Genomic DNA, 22,101 nt, shown 5'->3' with positions numbered 1-22,101 from the left:
GACCTACTTTTATTTTCAGCCTCTTTTGCCTTTTGCTATTCTCCTACTGACTAATGGGTGGCGCTGTGCAAGCAACACATTGAACTTGATCCTCCGTAAATTCCCCAAAGAAGAACCAAGTAGCCAATAAACGCTTAGCTAGTTGTGTTATCAACAACAACGAATGCTCGACATTATATCAGTAATATGCAATGTTATTTAAAAAGGTGAATGTCTAACAGGCTAAATCCACAAGCGAACTTTACTTTGCACTGTACATTAGCTGATATAAACACGGGCTAGCCAAATACCGGGTAGGGTTGTTTGGCGGCTCACACTAGCTAGCATGTAGCATATACGCTAACATTTAGATTACTTATTTTTTTCGAAAAAGCAGGAAACGAGAGATTGGACATCAGCAGCTGTTCTTGAAACAACATGATGGAGTCGTCCACTAAAGGTAATGCTGCTTGGCAGAGGATGGTAAATGGCAATTGCTAGCTAGCCAACTAATGTAACTTTCTAATGCATCTCACCCATCTGTATGCTTAACTCTACGACGTTAATCGGTACGCATTCTCCTCAGTACTGACCCATAACACAGGGCTGGTGTCAATACGGTGTGTGAGAGCGTGTAGTAGAGATGTACTCACAGCCCTGGTGATGTTGCAGGAAAAGCCAAGCGAAGGCACCTGAACTCAGAGGAGTGTCGTGAAATTAGTAGGAGACCAGAGGGCAGCCAACCCCTCACACAGCCCCACTCCGTCACTCGTAGGCACAGCAACTCAGACACTAACCGGGGTTTGTACCCCAGAACACCCACAAAGAGAAAGAGAGGTACTGCACATTTGTGTCTAGTTTTTTTAAACTCTTGAGACCTGAAGGGATGATGTAGCATTTTGTACACATATCATTTACCTTGTCATCCCCTCCCTTTGCTCCCTCCTCTCATCTCCCCTGGATCTCAGATGCACGTGATGACAAGAAGCAGCAAGGGATCACAAAGTTTTTCCCTGTGATCAGTGTGGTCAAGGTGTTAAGTCCTCAGAAAGCAGCCCTGTCCCAGTGCTCAGGTTCCATAAAGACAGAGGGACTCAATGGAGAGCTCATCCCCAAAAATGAGACTATTGAGGAGAAGGCACTAGCCACCTCTATGAAGGAGGAACCTGAGGATGAGAAGGTGGACTATCTGGAGGGGCTGACAACAGACATGTTTGGGGACGACAAGGAGTTTGAGCGCTGTTGGTCAGATCCAGACCCAGCCTTAATGAATCATCATGAGGAGGAGGTGGAGGCCCTGCCTGACGCCCTCTATGGCCTCTTGGGAAGCAGCAGGGGCCTGGCCCATCCCCAGGGTCACGTGGACGACCTCCCAGAGGAGGTGCTGATGCTGGTGTTGAGCCTCCTGCCTGCTGAGGACCTCTACTGTAACGTCAGCCTGGTCTGCCAACGCTGGAGGAACATTGTGACCCAGTCACTGGTGAGAGCCTGGGACAGGGGGAGGAAGTTAGGGTTAAAGTTATGAAGATAAGCTAGTGTAAAAATGTTAATAGATGTGCTTTATACATTATTTTGGGTCTAAGTTGTGTCTTTGGGCCCTGTGTGTAGTTTGTGCCCTGGAAGAAGCTGTATTACCGCTACACGAAGAAGGAGATCGACGCCGTGAAGGAGATCAACGCCATCCTGGAAACCCATAGAATCATAAAGGACGACCAGGAGAGCATCCTCCATATAGTCGAGTAAGGACTCTTTACTGTAAACTGTTCCTTTGGGCCATTTCTGTTCATTTCTGATCTAGTGTGTGTGTGTGTGTGTTTTTTTTTTTCCCTCCAGGTTCATGGCCCAGTATAAGCCCAGTCAGAAGGTGAAGCCTGAGTCAGTGTTACAGAGTGTGAGGACACATTGTCTGTTCCCTCAGGCTGAGGCCTGCATTAAACACCGACTCCCCAAATTGGAGGGTATCGAGGGGGTATGTAGCCCCACACACACGGTTGAAACTACTATTATACTTCTGAGCTTATCTGATTGGACTGTGTGTGTGTTTGTCAGGGCCCTAACCCGTGGGCAGCCATGGCCCTGATGCTGGTGCTGTGTGACGGTGTGGGAGATGTTCTGGACCTGGTTGTCTGTCTCAGAAGCTGTCTCCCTTCAGCCAGCGCCATCACGGAGTACCTCAGCGCCATGGCAACCATGCTGCTCGCCATGAGGAGGAACGACATCAACATCAGCAACAGGTCAAGATGGAAGTTATATAGAGATGAAAGATAGATTTGCACAAACGGATGGATAGACAGGCGGACATTGACGGTTCTCCTTCCTCCACTCCAGGTGGCACTACAACATCTTCTATGTCCTTCACCTGATGGAGAATGCCTTGCCCACAGCAATAACCAATCAGAGTGGGTGAGGACTGATCTTTCTGGAAGGAAGTATTTTGAAGGAATCAGTAATAACCTGAGTCTCATGCCCAGTCTTCTTTCTCCCAGGAGAGCCCAAGTTCAGGTGACCCACGAACAGCAGCAGATCCTCAACCACGACATCCATAGAGACCACGTGGTCAAGATCATGGCCTTCGCAGGTATCGCCAGACCACTACTAACAACATCATGCCACAGCTGTGTTTTTACAGAAAACAAGTTAGATATAGAGTTGGTACTTTTGCTAGCATTTCCTGAATTGTTGCTAGAGGGCACCCTCTCCATGTCAGTTCAGCTCAGTCTGGTTCATCAGTTCAGGATGAGAGTACTTTTTCTATATTGTGACAAATGCAGAGTAGTTCAAGTTGATACACACACACACGAATGGTCCACCCCACTTCACAAAAAAGCCCACATTGTGAGCTGTTGATTGTGCCCTATGTGTGCATGTTCCTGCTGTGATGTAGTGTAGGGGTTAAAGGTTGTTGTTGTGTTCCAGGCACAGGGAAGACCACCACCCTGATTCGGTACGCCCAGCTGAGGCCACACCACCACTTCCTCTACATGGCCTTCAACAAGTCTGTGGCTACCCAGGCCCAGCGCTGTTTCCCCAGCAACGTGGACTGCAGGACGGTCCACTCCATGGCCTTCGGGGCCGTCGGAAAGAGGTCTGCTTATCTGTCGGTCTAGAACAGTTTCTTTCCGTATGTCTGGTTGTCGTCAGTCTTTCAGTAAAGCCGTTCAATCAGTCACCCAGTCTCCTCTCTCTCCCAGGTACCAGGAGCTAAAGAAGTTGTCTAGTAACGTGAAGCCCTTCTCTGTGGCCTGGGTGCTGCCTAAGGGCAGCGGGGGCTTTGTCAACGCCAAGGTGGTCACCCTGACCCTCAATGCCTACATGGCCTCGGCCGACACACACATCACCCCCAACCACGTCCCAAACACGTACAAAAACACACATGGCAAAATGACCGTGCCTGACTGCAATGCAAAAAGGGTAAGCGTTATACCCAAATCCACAAACACCTCTCCTCCCAAAGAAACATCCCCCACACACACATTCACACACCAGAACACAAACTTCTCCGTTTTGGTCCCATAATCACACAAACATGCCACACACCGGTCATCTCCACAATTGAACAAACTGGCCTTTATTTTTCAGATGTTTGCGAGGGATGCCCAGAGGATCTGGGACAAAATGGTTGCCTTAGAAGAGACCAGGGAGTACGCACACCACATGACCCATGATGGTAAGCCCATAAACGATCTGTTTGCTTATTCACTCCATAATAATATGTCAGTGTCTTAGGATTGGGTCCTTACTGAATGTCTTTCAGGGTATCTGAAGCTGTGGCAGCTGCAGAGGCCAACTCTGGACAAGTATGATGTCATCTTTATAGACGAGGCACAGGACTGTACTCCAGGTACACGACTCAACTACACCACTGTACCACACCTGGACCAAACCTGGGTCTACATTACACCTGCACCAGGCACCACTCACCTGATAGCATGTCTGTTAGCAAGTCCGTGATAAGTGTGTGTATGTGTGTGTCTTAGCCATCATGGACATCATGCTACTTCAGCACTGTGGGAAGATCCTGGTGGGAGACCCTCATCAGCAGATCTATACCTTCAGAGGAGCAGTCAATGCCCTGAACCTGGTGGAACACACACACCTCTACTACCTCACCCAGGTACACACACTTCTCCCTCACTCAGGTATATACTCACTACACAAAAGCTCAGTGTGTGTATTGAATAGGTATTCTTTTTCTTCTCAGAGCTTTCGGTTTGGTTCGGAGATTGCCTACATTGGAGCCACGATTCTCCAAGTGTGTAAGAAAGTGAAGAAGATTCTGGTAGGAGGAAAACAAGACGGTGAGTGAAGGAACACAGGATTCTGACAGTTAAAGGCCTGGTGCAGTCAAATCTGTTTTCCTGTGTTTTGTATCATATTGTACAACAAACAGCTGATATTTTACAGTTAACACTGTAAAAGTGGCAATTGTTTAAAGTCAGTGTTATTTCCTGGCCCACTATACTATGTTAACGTGGGTTGTACTGGGGTACGGATTAAAAAATTCCTCAATCTGCCGTTGGCACCCATTCAAATTATCCCCGAGGTTGCCTAGTCCAATCTTGTTAATTCTCTAAATTAAATGGCATGTCTGTTTTCTCATTAGCTGAGAATGTTGTTTGAAATGTCCAATGCAACATACTTTGGTGATATCGTTATCAACCTACTGCATAACCCCTTTTAAAATATAAAAATGTTCTATTAGCATGCTAAAACTCATTAAAACAGACTGGTAGAAGAGCTAGCATAGCTAGCCATCGCTAGCATTCACTGGTTGAAGTTTAAGTAACCCTTGATTGTAATGGAGTTGACTGGTGACTGACATGAATATACACTTAGTAGCTAGTTTATTAGGTACACCCATCTAGTACCTGGTCGGACCCCCCTTTACATCCAGAACGACCTGAATTCTCTGGGGCGTGGAAACATTGCTCACTTGGTATCAAAGAACCTAACGTGTGCAAGGAAAGCATTCCCCACACCATTATACCACCGCCACCAGCCTGTACTGTTGATACCAGGCACTATGGGGCCATGGACACAAATCCTGACTCAGCCATCAGCATGACACAACAGGAACCTGGATTCGTCAGACCAGGTGATGTTTTTCCACTCCTCAATTGTCCACTGTTGGTGATTGCGCGCCTACTAAAGCCGCTTCTTGTTTCTGAGATCCTGGCACCGACGATCATACCACGAAAGTCTCAAGTCACTCGTTTTTAATATTCTAACATTCAATCGTAACTGAGTACCACAATGACTGTCTGTTTTATGTAGCAAACCAAGGCCACTAATCTCACTGTAGGAGTGAACCATTTTTGTGAACGAGGTGGTGTACCTAATAAACTGGCCAACGAGTATATGATTCACAACATTTGGACAGGAGCTATAATCCAAATTTAAACTATGTGTGTCCATATTGCTTGAATTCAGGCTTGGCTGCACAGCTTTCAATGGGGAAAGATTGCTACTGTGATTTTTGTTGATAATGTCACTTTCCCGGGTGGAGTTTTGGCTTGCCTGGTAACATCACCAGGCCGTATACATGAATATAATAACAAATAGAGTTCCAAACCTCTCAGCTAATAACAGCTAATTTTCAGATTAAATATCCCTCCCATTAGACCACTCCGCTCGGGGGATTGATCCACTCTGTGGTTAATGCACTGCTTTGGTGCCCTTCCCTCCCAACTCAGACAGCAACATTCCTGCTTGAAAAATAGTTATTTGCTTAAAAGGTATGTTTCTTTGTGACCATTTTAATGTAAAACTATGACAGTAAAGGACTTAATTGTTACCCAGAAATGATATATAAGAACGACTGCACTGGGCCTTTTGAAGGTTGACTCAGCAAAATTACGTTGCGTTTAGTAAGATGCAAGACTTCGCTCTCACACCTTCACACAGCATCTTCACATGGGTTCAATTTTTGCTCTTAAAGCGGGTAGGTATGGGACCAAAACAAAGGAGTTTAGCCTCACGCTTTATCGCTCTTAGTTGTCACTGAAAGTGACCCACTATGTTGTTTACTTATATTTCTAGGTCTAAAGTAGAAGTTCTGAATTGTGTAAACATGCCGGTAAAATATCCATGGTGTTCCATGACGACTATGCTCTTATTTGTTTATTTGGTTCTGATTAGATCAGTTTGTTGTAAAGGGAAGATTGCAGAATTATGTTGCTATTCAACATTGTGATTTGTTTCATCCTTCAAACAGTCCCAATACGACATCACTTTACATTTCTATTTTGGGAGAATTATATATTTTACTTGACCGAAGATATGTCGGAAAAGTGACCTAAAGGGGAGCACTACACGAGGGGTGAAGCCACTGTCCACATAAGGGGGTGAAGCCACTGTCCACATAAGGGGGTGAAGCCACTGTCCACATAAGGGGGTGAAGACCGACATCATATCGATGAGTAATACAAAATTACAACAAAAAAACGTTGGTCACTAAGCTAAACATTTTTTAGTCACTTATACAGGGGTGGCAGGTAGCCTAACCGAAAAGTTGCTGGATCGAATCCCCCAGCTGACAAGGTAAAAATATGTTGTTCTGCCTCTAAACAAGGCACTGTTCCCCGGTAGGCCGTCATTGTAAATTTGTTCTTAACTTGCCTAGTTAAATAAAGGTTGAATTTAAATCCAAATAAATACAGCTCGTAAGCTTTTAGCATAGCTCCTTTTACACCCCTGATTTACCCCTACCAACAGCCTTGAAACACATCACTTATAAGCAGTTCAGCACATCAGTATTTCTCCTACTGTTAAACAAAATCAAGATAAACCTTCACCGTCACAGCAGATATTGAACGTCTTTAACCAAACCGGCTAAAACTCTTGTTGGCAGATGGTAGCTATAGCTATCCACATGCTAACCTGAGTGCTACCACTAGCAGCAGTCAATCTAGATATAATGGCTAACACAAACATTAGCTACCATGATATCCTGCAGGTAATATCGTGAAATAAAGGTTGGGCAGTTCAACAAAATTAGAGGCATACCTTGAAATAAACAATTACATTTATCAGATTGGTTTTTGAAAAATGTTTTCCCCTGTAAAACGTGCAGTATTCTGTTGGAGTTGTTGTAGCTCGCTTGCTAGATAACGTTAGCGAGTTTATTCCATCCCCAAACTCCATGCTATATACGTGTAAGTGGGCCAGTTTGTTTTTTGCATTGCCTGGTGCACTTAGCTGGCTAGCATAGTTTTTTTTTATCACTCTACCACTGTTGGTAGCAATCGTTTAGGGGAAAATTGAGCCCCGCATATGACTGAAGCACCAGATGTTCCCCTGGCCCAGTCTGCCCGCCTTATCCTCACGAGCCAGTTTCTTCCCATCTTCTCGCATTTTGACCAAACGTGCATGCCGGTAAACAGCGGTTGTAGTTCACTGCCACCACCACCAGGCTGTTCCATTCGTGACATCAAAGATGCATATATTGTCGGTATGAGTTTTTGATCAATGTAATTCAAATGGAGGTGTGTGTGTGTGTGTGTGTGTGTGTGTGTGTGTGTGTGTGTGTGTGTGTATTGTAATGACCGGACTAGATCATAAAGGTACAATTGTCCAGAAGAGGCTGAGTTTACAAATTAACATTTTATTAACCCAACTTTACACAGGCTACTGTTTGGCCGTAGCCCACGCCAAATAAATGAAAGATGCCCCAAGTTGGTCACGGTTGGTTTGTGGGGTATCTGCCTTTTTCCTTAGGGGGCTGTAGACCCAGACCAGCTCCCATCATAGTTCCTCTTCTGCCTCATAACTGCATTCACCAGCTGCTCTCTGGCGAAGGTGTGGGCTGTCTCCAGGCGGTCCTGGAGTCTTTGGGCATACTCCGGCCTATCCAGGAGCCGACCAAATGCCATCTCCGCAGGGGTGCGGATCTCTCTCCCCAGCATGAGGAGGGCAGGTGTGCAGGAGGTGGAGTCTTGGACAGCGGAGCGGCATGCCATGAGGACCATAGGCAGGTGCTTGTCTCAGTCACGCTGGTGTTTGGCAGAGACGATGGCCAGCTGCTGTCCAAGCGTTTTGTTGAAGCGCTCCACAAGGTCGTCACTTTGAGGATGGAGAGGAGTAGTGTGGGTCTTGTGCATACCCAGCCTCTCACACATGGTGGCGAACACACGGGACTCAACGTTTCTGCCTTGGTCGCTGTGGATGGACTCTGCAGCTCCAAACCTGCTGAACATCCCCGCTGTCAGGGCGTCAACAATGGTCTCTGCCTCCTGGTCAGGCAGAGCATAGGCCTCGGGCCATTTTGTAAAATAGTTCATGGCCGTGAGCACCCAGCGGTTTTCACTGTCTGTGGTGGGGAACGGCCCAACTACATCCACTCCTACCCTCTCCATGGAAGCCCCCACCAGGAGCTGTTGGAGCTGAGCATGAGAGCGGCCTGGGGGGCCCTTTCTCGCTGTGCAGTTGTCACAGCGGCGGCAAAAGTCCTCCACATCCCTCTTGTGCTGCCCCCAGTAAAAGCACTGACTGAGGCGGTGGAGTGTTTTTGTGACCCCAAAGTGTCCACCCCCCACCCCCCCATGAGTACTCTGGAGCACAGCCTCCCACAATGCTTTTGGGACCACCACTTGCTACCTCTCATCTCCCGTAACTGACTCCTTCCATGCCTGCTGTAGCACGCCATCAGCCAGCCGTAGTCTCTCAAACTTTGACCACAACCCTTTGGTCGCAAGTGAAAGCGCTGTCACCTCTTCCCATGGTGGCCTCACCTGCGCCTCTACCCATGTAGCACTTGCTGTAGATTTGTGTCCCGTCCCTGCTGCTGCTGCCCCCATTCAGCCACGTCGACAGTCTGCAGCTCACAGCAGACAGGCCCGCTCGCCCGACACAGTGGCACAGACCCCCCCTGCACACAGCGCTCTCTCCCGTCCCTCCTCTCTGCTCACGGTGGCGGCAGCCGTCTGCAGTACAGGGCCGACAGGACATGGCGTTGGAGTGGCGTGCCCCTGCCCTGTGCACCACACGGCTGAAGCTCCTCCAACCAGCGAGCCACCTGCCCCTCTGGCTCTCTGAAAGACATGAGCCACTGGAGAGCAGAGTGGTCAGTCCTTACAGTAAAGGGCTGGCCACCCAGGTAGTACTTGAAGTGTTTGATGGAAGGCACAACAGCAAGGAGCTCCCGCCCGGTGACACAGTAGCGGAGCTCATGTTTGTCAAATGTTTTGCTGAAGTACGCCACCACTCTCTCCCCCACCTGGGCCAGCACCCCACCCATGCCCACGTTGCTCGCGTCTGTGTCCAGGATAAAGGGCAAAGTGAGGTCAGGGGGGGCGAGCACGGGGGCCTTGATCAGTGCACGTTTGAGGGTGTTAAAGGCATCGTCACACTCCACTGTCCAAGTGAAGGCCTTGTCCTTCGGCAGCAGGCGGTTCAGGGGAGCAGTGACGATTGAGAAGCTCCGTACAAACTTCCTGTGGTACGAGGCAAGGCCCAGGAGGCTCTTCAGCTGACGCTGGTCAGTGAGGGTTGGCCAGTCTCGGACAGCCACCCACCTTGTCCTCCATGGTGCTGATCCCCTCCTTCACCACTCGGTGGCCCAAGAAGGACAGCTCTCTCCTCATGAATTGACACTTCTCGTGGTGGAGCTTCAGACCTGCGGCAGCCACCCGCTCCAGCACGCGCTGTAGCTCCACCAGGGCTGACTGGAGGAAGCTGCCATGGGCCAGGATGTCATTAAGGTATACCAGACACTGCTGTTGGGGGAAGCCATCCAGCACTCTGTCCATCAAACGCTCAAAAGTAGCTGGAGCGTTGCACAGGCCGAAGCACAGGACTTTGAACTGCCAGTGTCCTCTCTTACTGGAGAACGCAGTTTTGGCTCTGGCCTCTGGGGAGAGGGGAACCTGCCAGTAGCCACTGCGCGGAGGTCTTGTGAGGAGAAACCGGAAGACCCCTTAACCAGGTCCAGCGACTCATCGATATGGGGTATGAGTCCTTCCTGGTTACCTCATTCAGCCGCCTGTAGTCCGCACAGAACTTCAGCTTGCCCCCCGTCTTAGGAACCATGACGACTGGCGCCGCCCAGGGGCTGTCTGAGGGCTCGATGAAGTATGCCCGCTGCATCTCCAATACAGCCTTGTCTGCTGCCTCCTGGCGTGCCAGCGGGATACGGCGGGGACGCATCTTGATGGGTCGAGCATCACGTGTGTCGATCTCATGCTGCCCCAAATGAGTCTGACCCACCTCTTTCTCACTTCCTCAGTGCAAAGCTGTCTCTGAATTCAAACAGCAACTGCCAAAACCGTTCCTGCTGCTCGGGGTCAAGACCAACACAGTTCCTCCCCTATCTCCCTCACTGCAGACAGTGTCCTCTCCTCTCCCATCTGGGGTAGCTGGACTGGTGCTGCCCGGGCTCACGGAGGGATGTGTTGTGGAGGTAGCTGGGGGAATGTAACACACAGCCATGTGGCCAACCTGGCACAGATGGCCTGGCTGGCTACAACCGCAGCAGACCCTGGGACCAGGGTGTGTGTTTCGTGCCGCCTGTAGTGACACAGCACTAATGAGTTCTGTCATTTCAGCCACCCATACAGGCTTTTCCAGGTCTGGGCTGCTCTGCACCCCAGCCCACACCAGCTCCCTCTCCAAGGCTATCTGCAATGACTCAGGACGAGCCAGCTGGGTATGTACGAGCAGCTCCGTAGGAGAGACCAGTATGAACTGGTCCTGTGCTAGCTCGCTCTGAACAGAGGGAGGCATGTGAGCATATGCCCGCAGAGAGAGGCTCTCAATGTCATTAGCTAGCACCCGTAGAGGCTCTCCAGGCTGCCTGCGTCTATTACTCAGTTCAAACTGGTCCTGTCTAGCTCGCTCTGAACGGAGGGAGGCATGTGAGCATATGCCCGCAGAGAGAGGCTCTCAATGTCATTAGCTAGCACCCGTAGAGGCTCTCCAGGCTGCCTGCGTCTATTACTCAGTTCGGAGCGCAGCAGCCCGGGCTGTACATACTGTCCATAGCGCCTCCTCAGTGCTCCCGCTAAAGCACCATAATCACGTCTGTCCTCTGGGCTAATCAGTATCAAACAGGCCAGATCTTCATCCGTGAGGCATAAAGCCAACAGCAGTGCCCTATCCTCATTCAACCACCCCCTAAAATGAGCTAACAGTTCAAACTGAGCATGAAAAGCTTCCCAATCCGCCTTACTGGAATACTTCGGGGTCTTAACTGATACGGACGCAACCGGGAACTGGGCGCCGCCATGTTTGTTTACATCCTGAGCCCCAGATTCCTTTTCCCGCCGCGTCGACGTCACCCCCTAGTCCGCGCGAAGCAGTCAACAAAGCCCTCATGCCCGCTCTGGGCTCCGACGCCCTGGCGACCTCCTAGGCCAGATCCTCCAACGTTCATGCACACGCACCTCCTTGGCCGTAATCGTCCCCTACCTCCACCTTCACTTTCAGATTCCCTCCAAGCATTTTCAACCCCCGTTCTCACCTATGGTAGCTAGCCACAGAAGTCAGCTAGCTAGCTTGCTAACTTTTATCACGTTTTTACTTCTGACCCCAATGTTATGACCGGACTAGATCATAAAGGAACAATTGTCCAGACAGAGGATCGAGTTTACGAATTGACGGTTTATTAACCCAACTTTACACAGGCTACTGTTCAAATCAAAGTTTATTTGTCACGTGTGCCGAATACAACAGGTGTAGGTAGACCTTACAGTGAAATGCTTATTTACAGGCTCTAACCAATGATGTGAAAAAAAGGTGTGTGTAGGTAAGTAAAGAAATAAAACAGTAAAAAGACATTTGAAAAAAGAGTAGCAAGGCTATATACAGACAGACACCTGTTAGTCAGGCTTATTGAGGTAGTATGTACATGTAGGTATCGTTAAAGTGACTATGCATATATGAACAGAGTAGCCGAAGAGTAAAAAGAGGGGTTGGCGGGTGGTGGGACACAATGCAGATTGCCCGGTTAGCCAATGTGCAGGAGCACTGGTTGGTCGGTCCAATTTCGGTAGTATATTCATGAAATGTATAGTTAAAGTGACTATGCATATAAGATAAACAGACTGTTCTCTCTACTCTTTATGACTGGGGTGGCTGGGGTCCTTGTCAATTTTAAGGGCCTTCCTCTGACACCGCCTGGTGTAGAGGTCCTGGATGGCAGGCAGCTGGGCTGTACGCACTACCCTCAGGACCCATGTCAAATCTTTTTCGTTTCCTGAGGGGGAATAGGCTTTGTCGTGCCCTCTTCACAACTGTCTTGGTGTGTTTGGACCATTCTAGTTTGTTGTTGATGTGGACACCAAGGAATTAGAAGCTCTCAACCTGCTCCACTACAGCCCCGTCGATGAGAATGGGGACGTGCTCGGTGCTCCTTTTCCTGTAGTCCACAATCATCTCCTTAGTCTTGATTACGTTGAGGGATAGGTTGTTATTCTGGCACCACCCGGCCAGGTCTCTGACCTCCCCCTATAGGCTGTCTTGTTGGTGATCAGGCCTACCACTGTTGTCGTCAGCAAACTTAATGATGGTGTTGGAGTTGTGCCTGGCCATGCAGTTGTGGGTGAACAGGGAGTACAGGAGGGGACAGAGCACGCACCCCTGGGGAGCTCCAGTGTTGAGGATCAGCGTGGCAGGTGTGTTGCTACCTACCCTCACCACCTGGGGGCGGCCTGTCAGGAAGTCAAGGATCCAGTTGCAGTTACTGTTTGGCCGTAGGCCACGCCAAATAAATGAAAGATACCAACCGTGACCTTCTCTTGTGAAGCCCAAACGTAAGAGAGGAAGAACAATGGCCAAACCTGGTCTTAGCCTTACTACTTGCAAAAATAATTAAAGTAGTCCTGGATGCAATCATTGATGATACACAGTCTGGCTTCATGAGGAACAGACATATTTCTAACAATGTCAGACTAGTATTAGAAGTACTTGACTACTCAGACCTAATAACCGAGGATAGCTTCATATTATTTTTAGATTTTTATAAAGCATTTGACACAGTAGAGCATGATGAAACGTGGCTGGGTCTTTCAGCATGACAATGATCCCAAACACACAGCACGGGCAATGGAGTGGCTTCGTAAGAAGCATTTCAAGGTCCTGGAGTGGCCTAGCCAGTCTCCAGATCTCAACCCCATAGAAAATCTTTGGAGGGAGTTGAAAGTCCGTGTTGCCCAGCAACAGCCCCAAAACATCACTGCTCTAGAGGAGATCTGCATAGAGGACTGGGCCAAAATACCAGCAAAATACCAGCAACAGTGTGTGAAAACCTTGTGAAGACTTACAGAAAACGTTTTGACCTCTGTCATTGCCAACAAAGGGTATATAACAAAGTATTGAGAAACTTTTGTTATTGACCAAATACTTATTATCCACCATAATTTGCAAATAAATTCATAAAAAATCCTACAATGTGATTTTCTGTATTTTTTTTCTTCTCATTTTGTCTGTCATAGTTGAAGTGTACCTATGATGAAAATTACAGGCCTCATCTTTTTAAGTGGGAGAACTTGCACAATTGGTGGCTGACTAAATACTTTTTTGCCCCACTGTATACGTGTTACCTCATGTACTTTCTATATTGATTTGTTGTTAATAAACAATAAAAATTAAAACATGGAGCTGCTGTGCGGTTCGTGTATACATATATTATATTATGTTTTGCATAAAGACTGTTTTGGGTGGAATATCATCAATCTACGTTGTTAGATTTGTGGAACCTGCTCTTTAATGTGCATGTCTGTCTGTCTATCCACAGGCTGTGTGTGGGGTAAGGCTGTGGACTCACTGCGTCCCCTGACTACAGGGTTGAGTCCTGGCCGGGGTAAGTTAGCAGTACTGTCTCGCTCTAACGTCTCCGTGTTCGACCAAGCAGTCAGACTCACCGATGCCAACCCCCGCTGTAGGCTGCACATCGTAGGGGTGAGTGTCCATACACCCCCCCCCCCCCCCCCCCCCAAACACACACACACACACACGTGTTTGGGTCTTGTGTAAGATATGTATTTTCCACTCCAGGGGGTGGAGAATTTTGGGCTCAAAAGAATCATGGACATTTGGGTTCTGATGCAGCCAGAAAACAACCGCTCTCGAGGTGAGTGGTGCAACACACTGCCCCTTGCCTCAGTTCTGCAATTCTAATACAAGTGAATTACTATGTTGTACTGTTTTTGGTAAGACAGTATCCTGCCTTGGCTCTCTCAATGCTCATTGTTTTATTGGTAAGGGTCTTTTGTGTCAATAGGTTTAGCTCTACTCTGCAGTGTAACTAGCTCTCTCCCTTTTTAAACGTGCTCCCTTCTCCTTCTCTCCCTGTTCTCTAGGCATCAAGGACAGCTTCATCCGTAGGTTCACCCAGCAGAGTCTGGGGGGCTACTTTGGACTGAAGAGTTACGCTAAAAAAACAGAGGACCGTGAGTTGGAGGGCAAACTCTCCATGGTGGAGAAATACAACAGCCGCATCCCTGAGCTGGTGGAACGCCTCTACGGCTGCACAGAGAGAGAGGCCCAACACGCAGGTACACACACAGTTACATACTGTACACACACATATGCACACAGGTACATACTGCAAACACACACACACACACACACACTCACGACTGTACAGACACAGAGTTATGAATTGCTGTATTTGTATTTGAGTCTGATCTTTCTCATTTGTATCAACCCTCCCCTGCTGTCTCTCTTTTATCTCTTAGATTTTATCCTGGGGACAGTCCATAAGTCAAAGGGTCTGGAGTTTGACACGGTGGTGATCACTGATGACTTTGCTAAGGTCCCCTGTGCCGCCCACAACTTACCCAGACTTTCCAGCTGCTCAGGAGGTGTGTGTGTGTGTGCAATCATTAGGCAGTTGGAAAACCATATCCAAATACCAAATCTTATCTAAGGCCAATGACTGTTTGCATTGGTCTACGACCTACGCCAAATCATAACATTGGTTAATGTATGTTAGTGGCTGACTCCACTGTTTTCTCCCTCGTCCTCTAGGTGACGTCCCAGACGATGAGTGGAACCTGCTGTATGTGGCGGTGACTCGGGCCAAGAGCTCTCTGGTCATCACCAAGAACATCACCAACATCCTCACACTTGCTGGGGTGAGAGCACTGAACACTGGAGGCTGGTGAGTGGACGACGGCTCATAATAATGGCTGGAATGGTATTAAACACATGGAAACCATGTTTGATTCCATTCAGACCATTATTATGAGTCGTCCTCCCCTCAGCAACCTCCTCTGGCACTGACCCCCTCCACTACACTCATCCCTCTTCACTTCTCTCTCTCTATTCTTCTACTCCACCCCCTCTACCCCTCCATGATCCTCTCCTTCGCTCTACTTACCTCTCTCCTATTCCCAGTCTTTCTTTCTTTCTTTATTTTACGTGTGTTATTTCTCAAGCATCTTCTCTGAGAAATGTACAAGCTGTTCATTGAAGCAGGATGTTGTGATAATGTAATTCTGAGAAAGCCTCATTCCTCTTTGGGTGACATTTATGTGGTGCAAATGAGCACGTAACTGTGCAAGTGAATGTGTTCCAATTGAATTTGTGTTCTGTGAAAGCCGCCTCCCATAGCCTGGTGGTAACTCCTCCCATGGTTAATTAACCCTTTAACTTCCTGTTGTTCCCCAGGAGTACTTCCTGAGGACAGAGTTGACCAGCGCCCTGCTGACCGAGGGCCAGCCCCCATGCTGCTCCGTGCGGGAGTGTCATAACCACATCATGCCTGTCTGGCCCCTCGCCATGTGCAAGCTGCCACTCCAATACGTAAGGCCCCACCTCCTCCTCCCTACCACCATACCACATTCTGATTTGCAATGTCTCTCAACCAGACTTGATCATTTCAGACAGGTGTGGGTGCAGAAGTTCTAAAATAATGGCCCACATTCCACCAACAGCTAACCAGTCAGACCTGTTAGCCAACTGTAGCAGTTGTAGTTGAGATGGTGAACTCCTGTTCATTCACAAAGTTTGTGTATCAGGTTTGAAGGTAAGACCCAGATGCAGACTGTGTCGAAGTGACACTGTCTATTACAGCACAGGGCAGGCAAACTACAGGTCAAGGCAGGCAGGGGTCGATAGCCAGAGTAGTGTGGGAAAGGTACAAGACTTCAGGAGTCGGGTCAGGCACAGGTCGGTAATCAAGAGTTGGGGCAAAGGTGCAGGCAGAATGGTCAGGCAGGCAAGGGTCAAAACCAGGAGGGCGAGAAAAAGAGACTGGGGAAAAGCAGGAGATGAGACAAACGCTGGTGAACTTGACAAACAAGACGAAAAGAGAACACGGGTACACAGGGGATAATGGGAAAGATGGAAACAGGAGACAAAAGGCTGTGAGACATGGGTTTAACTATGGACACATGAAAGGTGGGATGTATATGAAGGGTACTGGGCAACAGAAGACAAACAGCAGATGCGCTAATAATTTTGGAGATGGGAAATGGCCCTATAAACCGGGGGGAGAGTTTGCGGGATTCAACCCGGAGGGGCAGATCCCGGGTGGATAGCCATTCCTGAGACGATAAACCGGGGAGCCGTGGTCCAATGGTGATCTGCTTGTCGTCGATACCTGGAGGTGGTCTTGAGGGCTGACCGGGCTCTCTTCCGGGTACGACGATCGTGGTGGACTTGAACATCTGGGCAGAGGCAATGATGATCTCTTCCTCCTGCTTTGGGAAAAGCGGGGGCTGATTCCAGGGAAAGGTGTTGCGTGTGTATTCGACCCACCCCAGCTGCTGGCTCCAGGAGGTGGGGTTGGGGGAGACCAGGCAGCGTATAGTAGTCTCCAGGTCCTGGTTGGCTCGCTCCGTCTGGCTGTTGGACTGGGGGTGGAATCCGGAGGACAGGCTGGCCAATGACCCAGTGAGGGTGCAGAAAGCCTTAACGAGCTGAGGGCCCCGGTCAGAGACCATGTCGACCGGTAGTCCATGGATCCGGAATACGTGCTGCACCATGAGCTGTGCCTTCTCCTTGGCAGAGGGTAGTTTAGGGAGAGGAATGAAGTGGTCGGCTTTGGAAAACCGATCCACCACAGTCAGGATGGCGGTGATGCCATCAGATGGGGGATGACCCGTGACAAAGTCCAGGGAGATGTGGGACCAGGGACGTGAGGGACAGGCAGAGGTTGGAGGAGACCAGCCGGAGCTTGTCGGAGTCTTGTTTTGTGCACCGTGCAAGCGGCGACAAATGCGGAGACTTCGGGGACCATGGTGGGCCACCAAAAGCCAGGGTCCGGCAGAAGCCCGGGTGGCAGGCAAGAACATCTGGTTATCTGGGGCCAATCCACCACCGTTCACCTTCCCGGAATCCATCTGGACACACCCAGCGGAGATGATGTGCCCCAGAATGGAACCCTCACTTCTCTGCCTTAACAAACAGCTGGTTCCCCAGGAGGCGTTGAAGAACCTGTCGGACGTGGAGCACATGTTTTTGGGGGGAGCGGGAGAAGACGAGGATGTCATCAATGTAGACGAAGACGAATCGGTTCAACATGTCGCGGAGAACATCATTTACCTGAGCCTGGAACACAGCAGGGGTGTTGGTGTGGCCAAATGGCATGACCAAATACTCGTAGTGGCCGCTGGCCGTGTTGGTGGTAGTCTTCCACTCATCCCCCTACCGTATCCGCACAAGGTGGTAGGCGTTCCTTAGATTCAGCTTGGAAAACATGGTGGCACCCTGGAGCGGCTCGAAGGCTGAGGAGATGAGTGGAAGCGGTTCTTGAGTCCCCGGTAGTCGATGCACGGGCGCAGGGTCTTGTCCTTCTCCACAAAGAAGATCCCTGTGCCGGAGGGAGAGGACGAAGGACGCAATAAATCCTGCAGCTAGGAAGTCCCCAATGTAGGCGTCCATACCTTTGGTCTCCGGTCACGACAGTGAGTACAGTCGTCCCTGGGGCGGAGTAGTACTAGGGAGTAGGTCAATCCCGTAGTCATATGCAGTGGAAGCGAAGTGGCCCGGGCCTTGTTGAACACCTCCCGAAGGGCCTGGTACTCCGCGGGAATGGCAGAGAGGTCCGGGGCACCGTCCGAGCCCCCAGGAAAACATCCCGGGGCAAGTTGCGCTGACTTCAGACACTGGGCGTGGCAGAACCGGCCCAGAGAATCCCAATACCGCAGGAATCTTTGGAGACTTGATAAGCAGGAATTGAATAGTCTTGATGTGATTCCCTGACATGAACGAAGGTTGATGGGAGTGGTAATATGAGTGACCCAGCCTAGAAGCGTGCCCGACCAGCGCTCTAACATCCATGGGAATGTTGAGGGGCTGAATGGGGATGTTCAACTCGGAAGCTAGGGTAGCGTCCAAAAAACTTTAATCTGCCCCAGAGTCAATGAGGTCCAGGAGAGATTTAGACTGGTTTCCCCACAGCAGAATGGCATTAACAAGGTGGTGAGCAAGGGAAGCAGGAAAGTTCTCTATATGGCCAACCAGAGTACTCGCTCCTACCAGTGTGCCTGGTCTTTTTAAAGGACAAGAGGACACAAAATGACCAAGTGTCCTGCAATATAGACAATTCTTCATGTTGATCCTGTATTGCCGTTCCTCAGGCGATACCCCAGCTCTACCTAGTTGCATAGGATCGGGAAGCGGTCACTCAGCCGTCTTCGGCGACTTTCGGGGAAGGTCGGGAAGCCTCTGGTTCTTTCTGCAACGGAATTGGCGGGGACTTCCGGGATGACTCGGAGGCAAATTGAAATCCCTGGACGTGCGAGTGAAGTCAAATTTCCTCTCCCTCCGTTGTTCCCATAGTCGCCAATCGATTCGTATGGTCAAAGTGATTAGGGAATCAAGATCCGTAGGTAACTTCTGAGCTGCAAGTTCGTCCTTGACCACCTCCGAGACGACGTGCAGGAACATATCGAACAGTTCTTCCTAGTTCCAAGCACTCTCTGCTGCCAACGTTCGGAAATCCACCACATAGTCTGCCACACTGCGGGAGTCCTGCGCAGCTTCTCTCCCAGAGAATGGGACTTCAAAAACCTTCTTCACCTCTCCCGTGAACTCCTCCAGACTAACGCATATGGCCAGCTGTTGTTCCTATACAGCAGTAACCCAGGTAAGAGCCCTCCCAGACATCAGCGTAATAGGCTATCTGGAGCGATCCGAGGGGAAGGAGGGGGGCTGAAGTTCGAAAATGAGGGCATACTGAGCTAGAAATGTCTGACAGGTGCTCGGCTCTCCATTGAAGCGTTCCGGGGGGAAGGAGGGGGGCTGAAGTTCGAAAATGAGGGCACACTGAGCTAGAAACGTCTGACAGGTGCTCGGCTCTTCATTGAAGTGTTCCGGGGGAGGTAATCGGGGCTCCAGAGAAGTTGGAGTGACCGATGAGATGGCGCTGCTAGCAGCTGGGTTACTGAGGGTCTTTGGGGTTACCACCGTGGTAGGCTGCCTCCCAAACAACCCGCGGAATTGCTCCAGCAAAATGTCCAATACCCGGTCATGGCGTTCAGGCAACTTTTGAACCCCATCCATAAGGCCTCGAAGCAGTTCCATGTGCCTCCCACTGGTGGCTCCTTGGGAGGAGATGGCGTCGCGCAGCTGGCCCAGGTCTGCTGCTTCAGTCAGTGCCAGTTCGTACTATCAGGTTTGAAGGTAAGACCCAGATGCAGACTGTGTCGAAGTAACAATTTTAATTACAGCAACAGGGCAGGCAAACAACATGTCAAGGCATGCAGGGGTTTGATAGCAGAGTAGTGGGGCAAAGGTACAGGACGGCAGGCTCAGGGTCAGGCAGGCGGGCTCAGAGACAGGACAAGCAAGGGTCAAAACCAGGAGGGTGAGAAAAAGAGAGACTGGGAAAAGCAGGAGCTGAGACGCAAATGCTGGTAGACTTAAGATGAACTGGCAACCGACAGAACACAGGTGTAAATACACAGGGGATAATGGGGAAGATGGGCGACACCTGAAGAGGGGGGGGTGGAGACAATCACAAAGACAGGTGAAACAGATCAGGGTGTGACATTGTGTGTGACTAACTTGACTCTGTGTGTTGTAGATGGATAGTGCAGACGATGGAGGTCCTATGTGTGGGGCGTGTGTGTTGCAGCGTGTCGGCCCCACGGCCAGTCTCCTAGCCTCCCCAGAACTGCTCAAGGTCCTGCCAGTGACCGAGGAGCGCCTGAACCTGCCCATCAACTACGCTTTGCTGATGGCTCTCTTCTGAGGGGACACGCTCACGTACACACGCAAACTCAACATGCTGCTTGAACTGTTCTGAAAACACACCCACACAATATGAGACATGGACCTCTCCACTGATTTTGTCTTGGGGGAAAAATCAGTCTGCGTAATAGGCATTTGAACTAGCCAATTATGGACCAGAAGGTAACAGTGTGGGACAGAGTTACTCAGCCAATCTCCTAGCACCTAGAGACACTGACAACGTGGTACCCTTGATGATGATTGGCCTAGAGCTGCCCCCCATGATCTCTGTTAGTCTAAAGGTGTGTTCCTTGCTGATTTGGATAAATGTTTGGGGCAGAATGGCATTATTGTGAAATCGATATGCCTTGTTTTTTAGTGTGGTTATATTTTGCAGCAAAGAAAATGCACAACTTCAGTCCTGTCTTTTAAATACGTGTCATTTTCTACTTTACTTTTTAAAATCTGTTTTATTTGTGATGTCTTTTAAAATTATAACAAAAGAAACATTTGTCTTCAGTTTGAGTACTTTGAGGTTAACAACATAAGCATCATCATGAGTCATGTCCATTGTTTCCATAAAGACACAGTTGCTAACACTCTAATGGAAATGGGGAAAAACAAGTTTTTGTGGTTAATTTGGAATGCTATATAAAGTGCAAACTGCCATATGGGATGAGACCTGTGTCTGTGTTCAAAACCGTAATGTTTCATGTCTACATTTTTTTCCTGTGTTTGTATCAGATTGTACAACAGCTGATATTTTACAGTTAACACTGTAAAAGTGGCAATTCTTTAAAGTCTGTGTTATTTCCTGGCCCTCTATGTTAACGTGGATCGTACTGGGGTACAGATTTAAAAATTCCTCAATCTGCCATTGGCACCCATTCAAATTATCCCTAAAGTTGTCTAGTCCAATCTTGTTCATTCTCTAAATTAAATGCCATGTTTTCTCATTAGCTGGGAATGTTGTTTGAAATGTCCAATGCAACATACTTTGGTGATATCGTTATCAACCTATTGCATAACCCCTTTTAAAATATAAAAATGTTCTATTAGCATGCTAAAACTCATTAAAACAGACTGGTAGAAGAGCTAGCATAGCTAGCATTCACTGGTTGAAGTTTAAGTAACCTTTGATTGTAATGGAGTTGACTGGTGACTATGACATGAATATACACTTAGTGTATTAGGTACACCCATCTAGTACCTGGTCGGACCCCCCTTTCTTTCCAGAACAGCCTAAATGTTTTGGGGCGTGGAAACATTGCTCACTTGGGACCTAACGTGTGCAAGGAAAACATTCCCCAAGCCATTATACCACCGCCACCAGCCTGTACTGTTGATACCAGGCACTATGGGGCCATGGACACATGCTGCTTACGCCAAATCCTGACTCAGCCATCAGCATGACACAACAGGAACCTGGATTCCTCAGACCAGGTGATGTTTTTCCACTCCTCAATTGTCCACTGTTGGTGATTGCGTGCCTACTAAAGCCGCTTCTTGTTTCTGAGATCCTGGCACCGACGATCATACCACGAAAGTCTCAAGTCACTCGTTTTTAATATTCTAACATTCAATCGTAACTGAGTACCACAATGACTGTCTGTTTTATGTAGCAAGCCAAGGCCACTAATCTCACTGTCTGTAGGAGTGAACCATTTTTGTGAACGAGGTGGTGTACCTAAAAACTGGACAAAGAGTATATGATTCACAACATTTGGACAGGAGCTATAATCCAAATGTAAACTGTGTGTGTCAATATTGCTTGAATTCAGGCTTGGCTGCACAGCTTTCAATGGGGAAAGATTGCTACTGTGATTTTTGTTGATAATGTCACTTTCCCGGGTGGAGTTTTGGCTTGCCTGGTAACATCACCAGGCCGTATACATGAATATAATAACAAATAGAGTTCCAAACCTCTCAGCTAATAACAGCTAATTTTCAGATTAAATATCCCTCCCATTAGGACCCAAAATATTGATGTTTTGTTCCCCGAGTCAC

The 22,101-nt window shown here is 48.9% G+C and overlaps 1 protein-coding gene across 3 annotated transcripts; it reads left to right on the top strand.

The window, feature by feature from the left end:
- The first annotated feature begins 97 nt into the window (after window positions 1–97).
- LOC139378630 (F-box DNA helicase 1) lies at window positions 98–21,229 on the top strand. Of its 3 annotated transcripts, none has more exons than XM_071120975.1 (22): window positions 98–206; window positions 374–439; window positions 652–816; window positions 948–1,459; window positions 1,588–1,718; window positions 1,813–1,948; window positions 2,029–2,213; window positions 2,308–2,382; window positions 2,466–2,557; window positions 2,896–3,064; window positions 3,171–3,390; window positions 3,559–3,646; window positions 3,734–3,820; window positions 3,957–4,093; window positions 4,181–4,277; window positions 13,709–13,872; window positions 13,969–14,044; window positions 14,274–14,468; window positions 14,652–14,777; window positions 14,944–15,050; window positions 15,586–15,720; window positions 19,949–21,050. In XM_071120975.1, exons 2-22 carry the CDS (start codon window positions 418–420, stop codon window positions 20,114–20,116), a joined length of 3,087 nt encoding a protein of 1,028 aa, XP_070977076.1. In that variant the 5' UTR covers window positions 98–206; window positions 374–417; the 3' UTR covers window positions 20,117–21,050. The 3 variants fall into 3 exon arrangements, with proteins under 3 accessions (XP_070977076.1, XP_070977074.1, XP_070977075.1); XM_071120974.1 differs by having other exon boundaries at window positions 111–206; window positions 377–439; window positions 19,949–21,224; XM_071120973.1 differs by having other exon boundaries at window positions 107–439; window positions 19,949–21,229.
- The last annotated feature ends 872 nt before the right edge of the window (window positions 21,230–22,101 follow it).

The sequence above is a fragment of the Oncorhynchus clarkii genome, chromosome 21 (genome assembly GCF_045791955.1).
Source record: "Oncorhynchus clarkii lewisi isolate Uvic-CL-2024 chromosome 21, UVic_Ocla_1.0, whole genome shotgun sequence".
Taxonomy (NCBI): Eukaryota; Metazoa; Chordata; class Actinopteri; order Salmoniformes; family Salmonidae; genus Oncorhynchus; species Oncorhynchus clarkii.
This window is presented reverse-complemented; position numbering and strand designations above follow the sequence as displayed.

What these genes read in the sequence shown, in the direction of transcription:
- LOC139378630 (XM_071120973.1), top strand. Translation starts at nt 418, where the DNA reads ATGATGGAGTCGTCCACTAAAG. An exon ending in AGCATCCTCCATATAGTCGA is followed by an intron (nt 1,719 to 1,812) that starts GTAAGGACTCTT and finishes TTTTCCCTCCAG; the next exon opens with GTTCATGGCCCAGTATAAGC. An exon ending in CTGACTGCAATGCAAAAAGG is followed by an intron (nt 3,391 to 3,558) that starts GTAAGCGTTATA and finishes TTTATTTTTCAG; the next exon opens with ATGTTTGCGAGGGATGCCCA.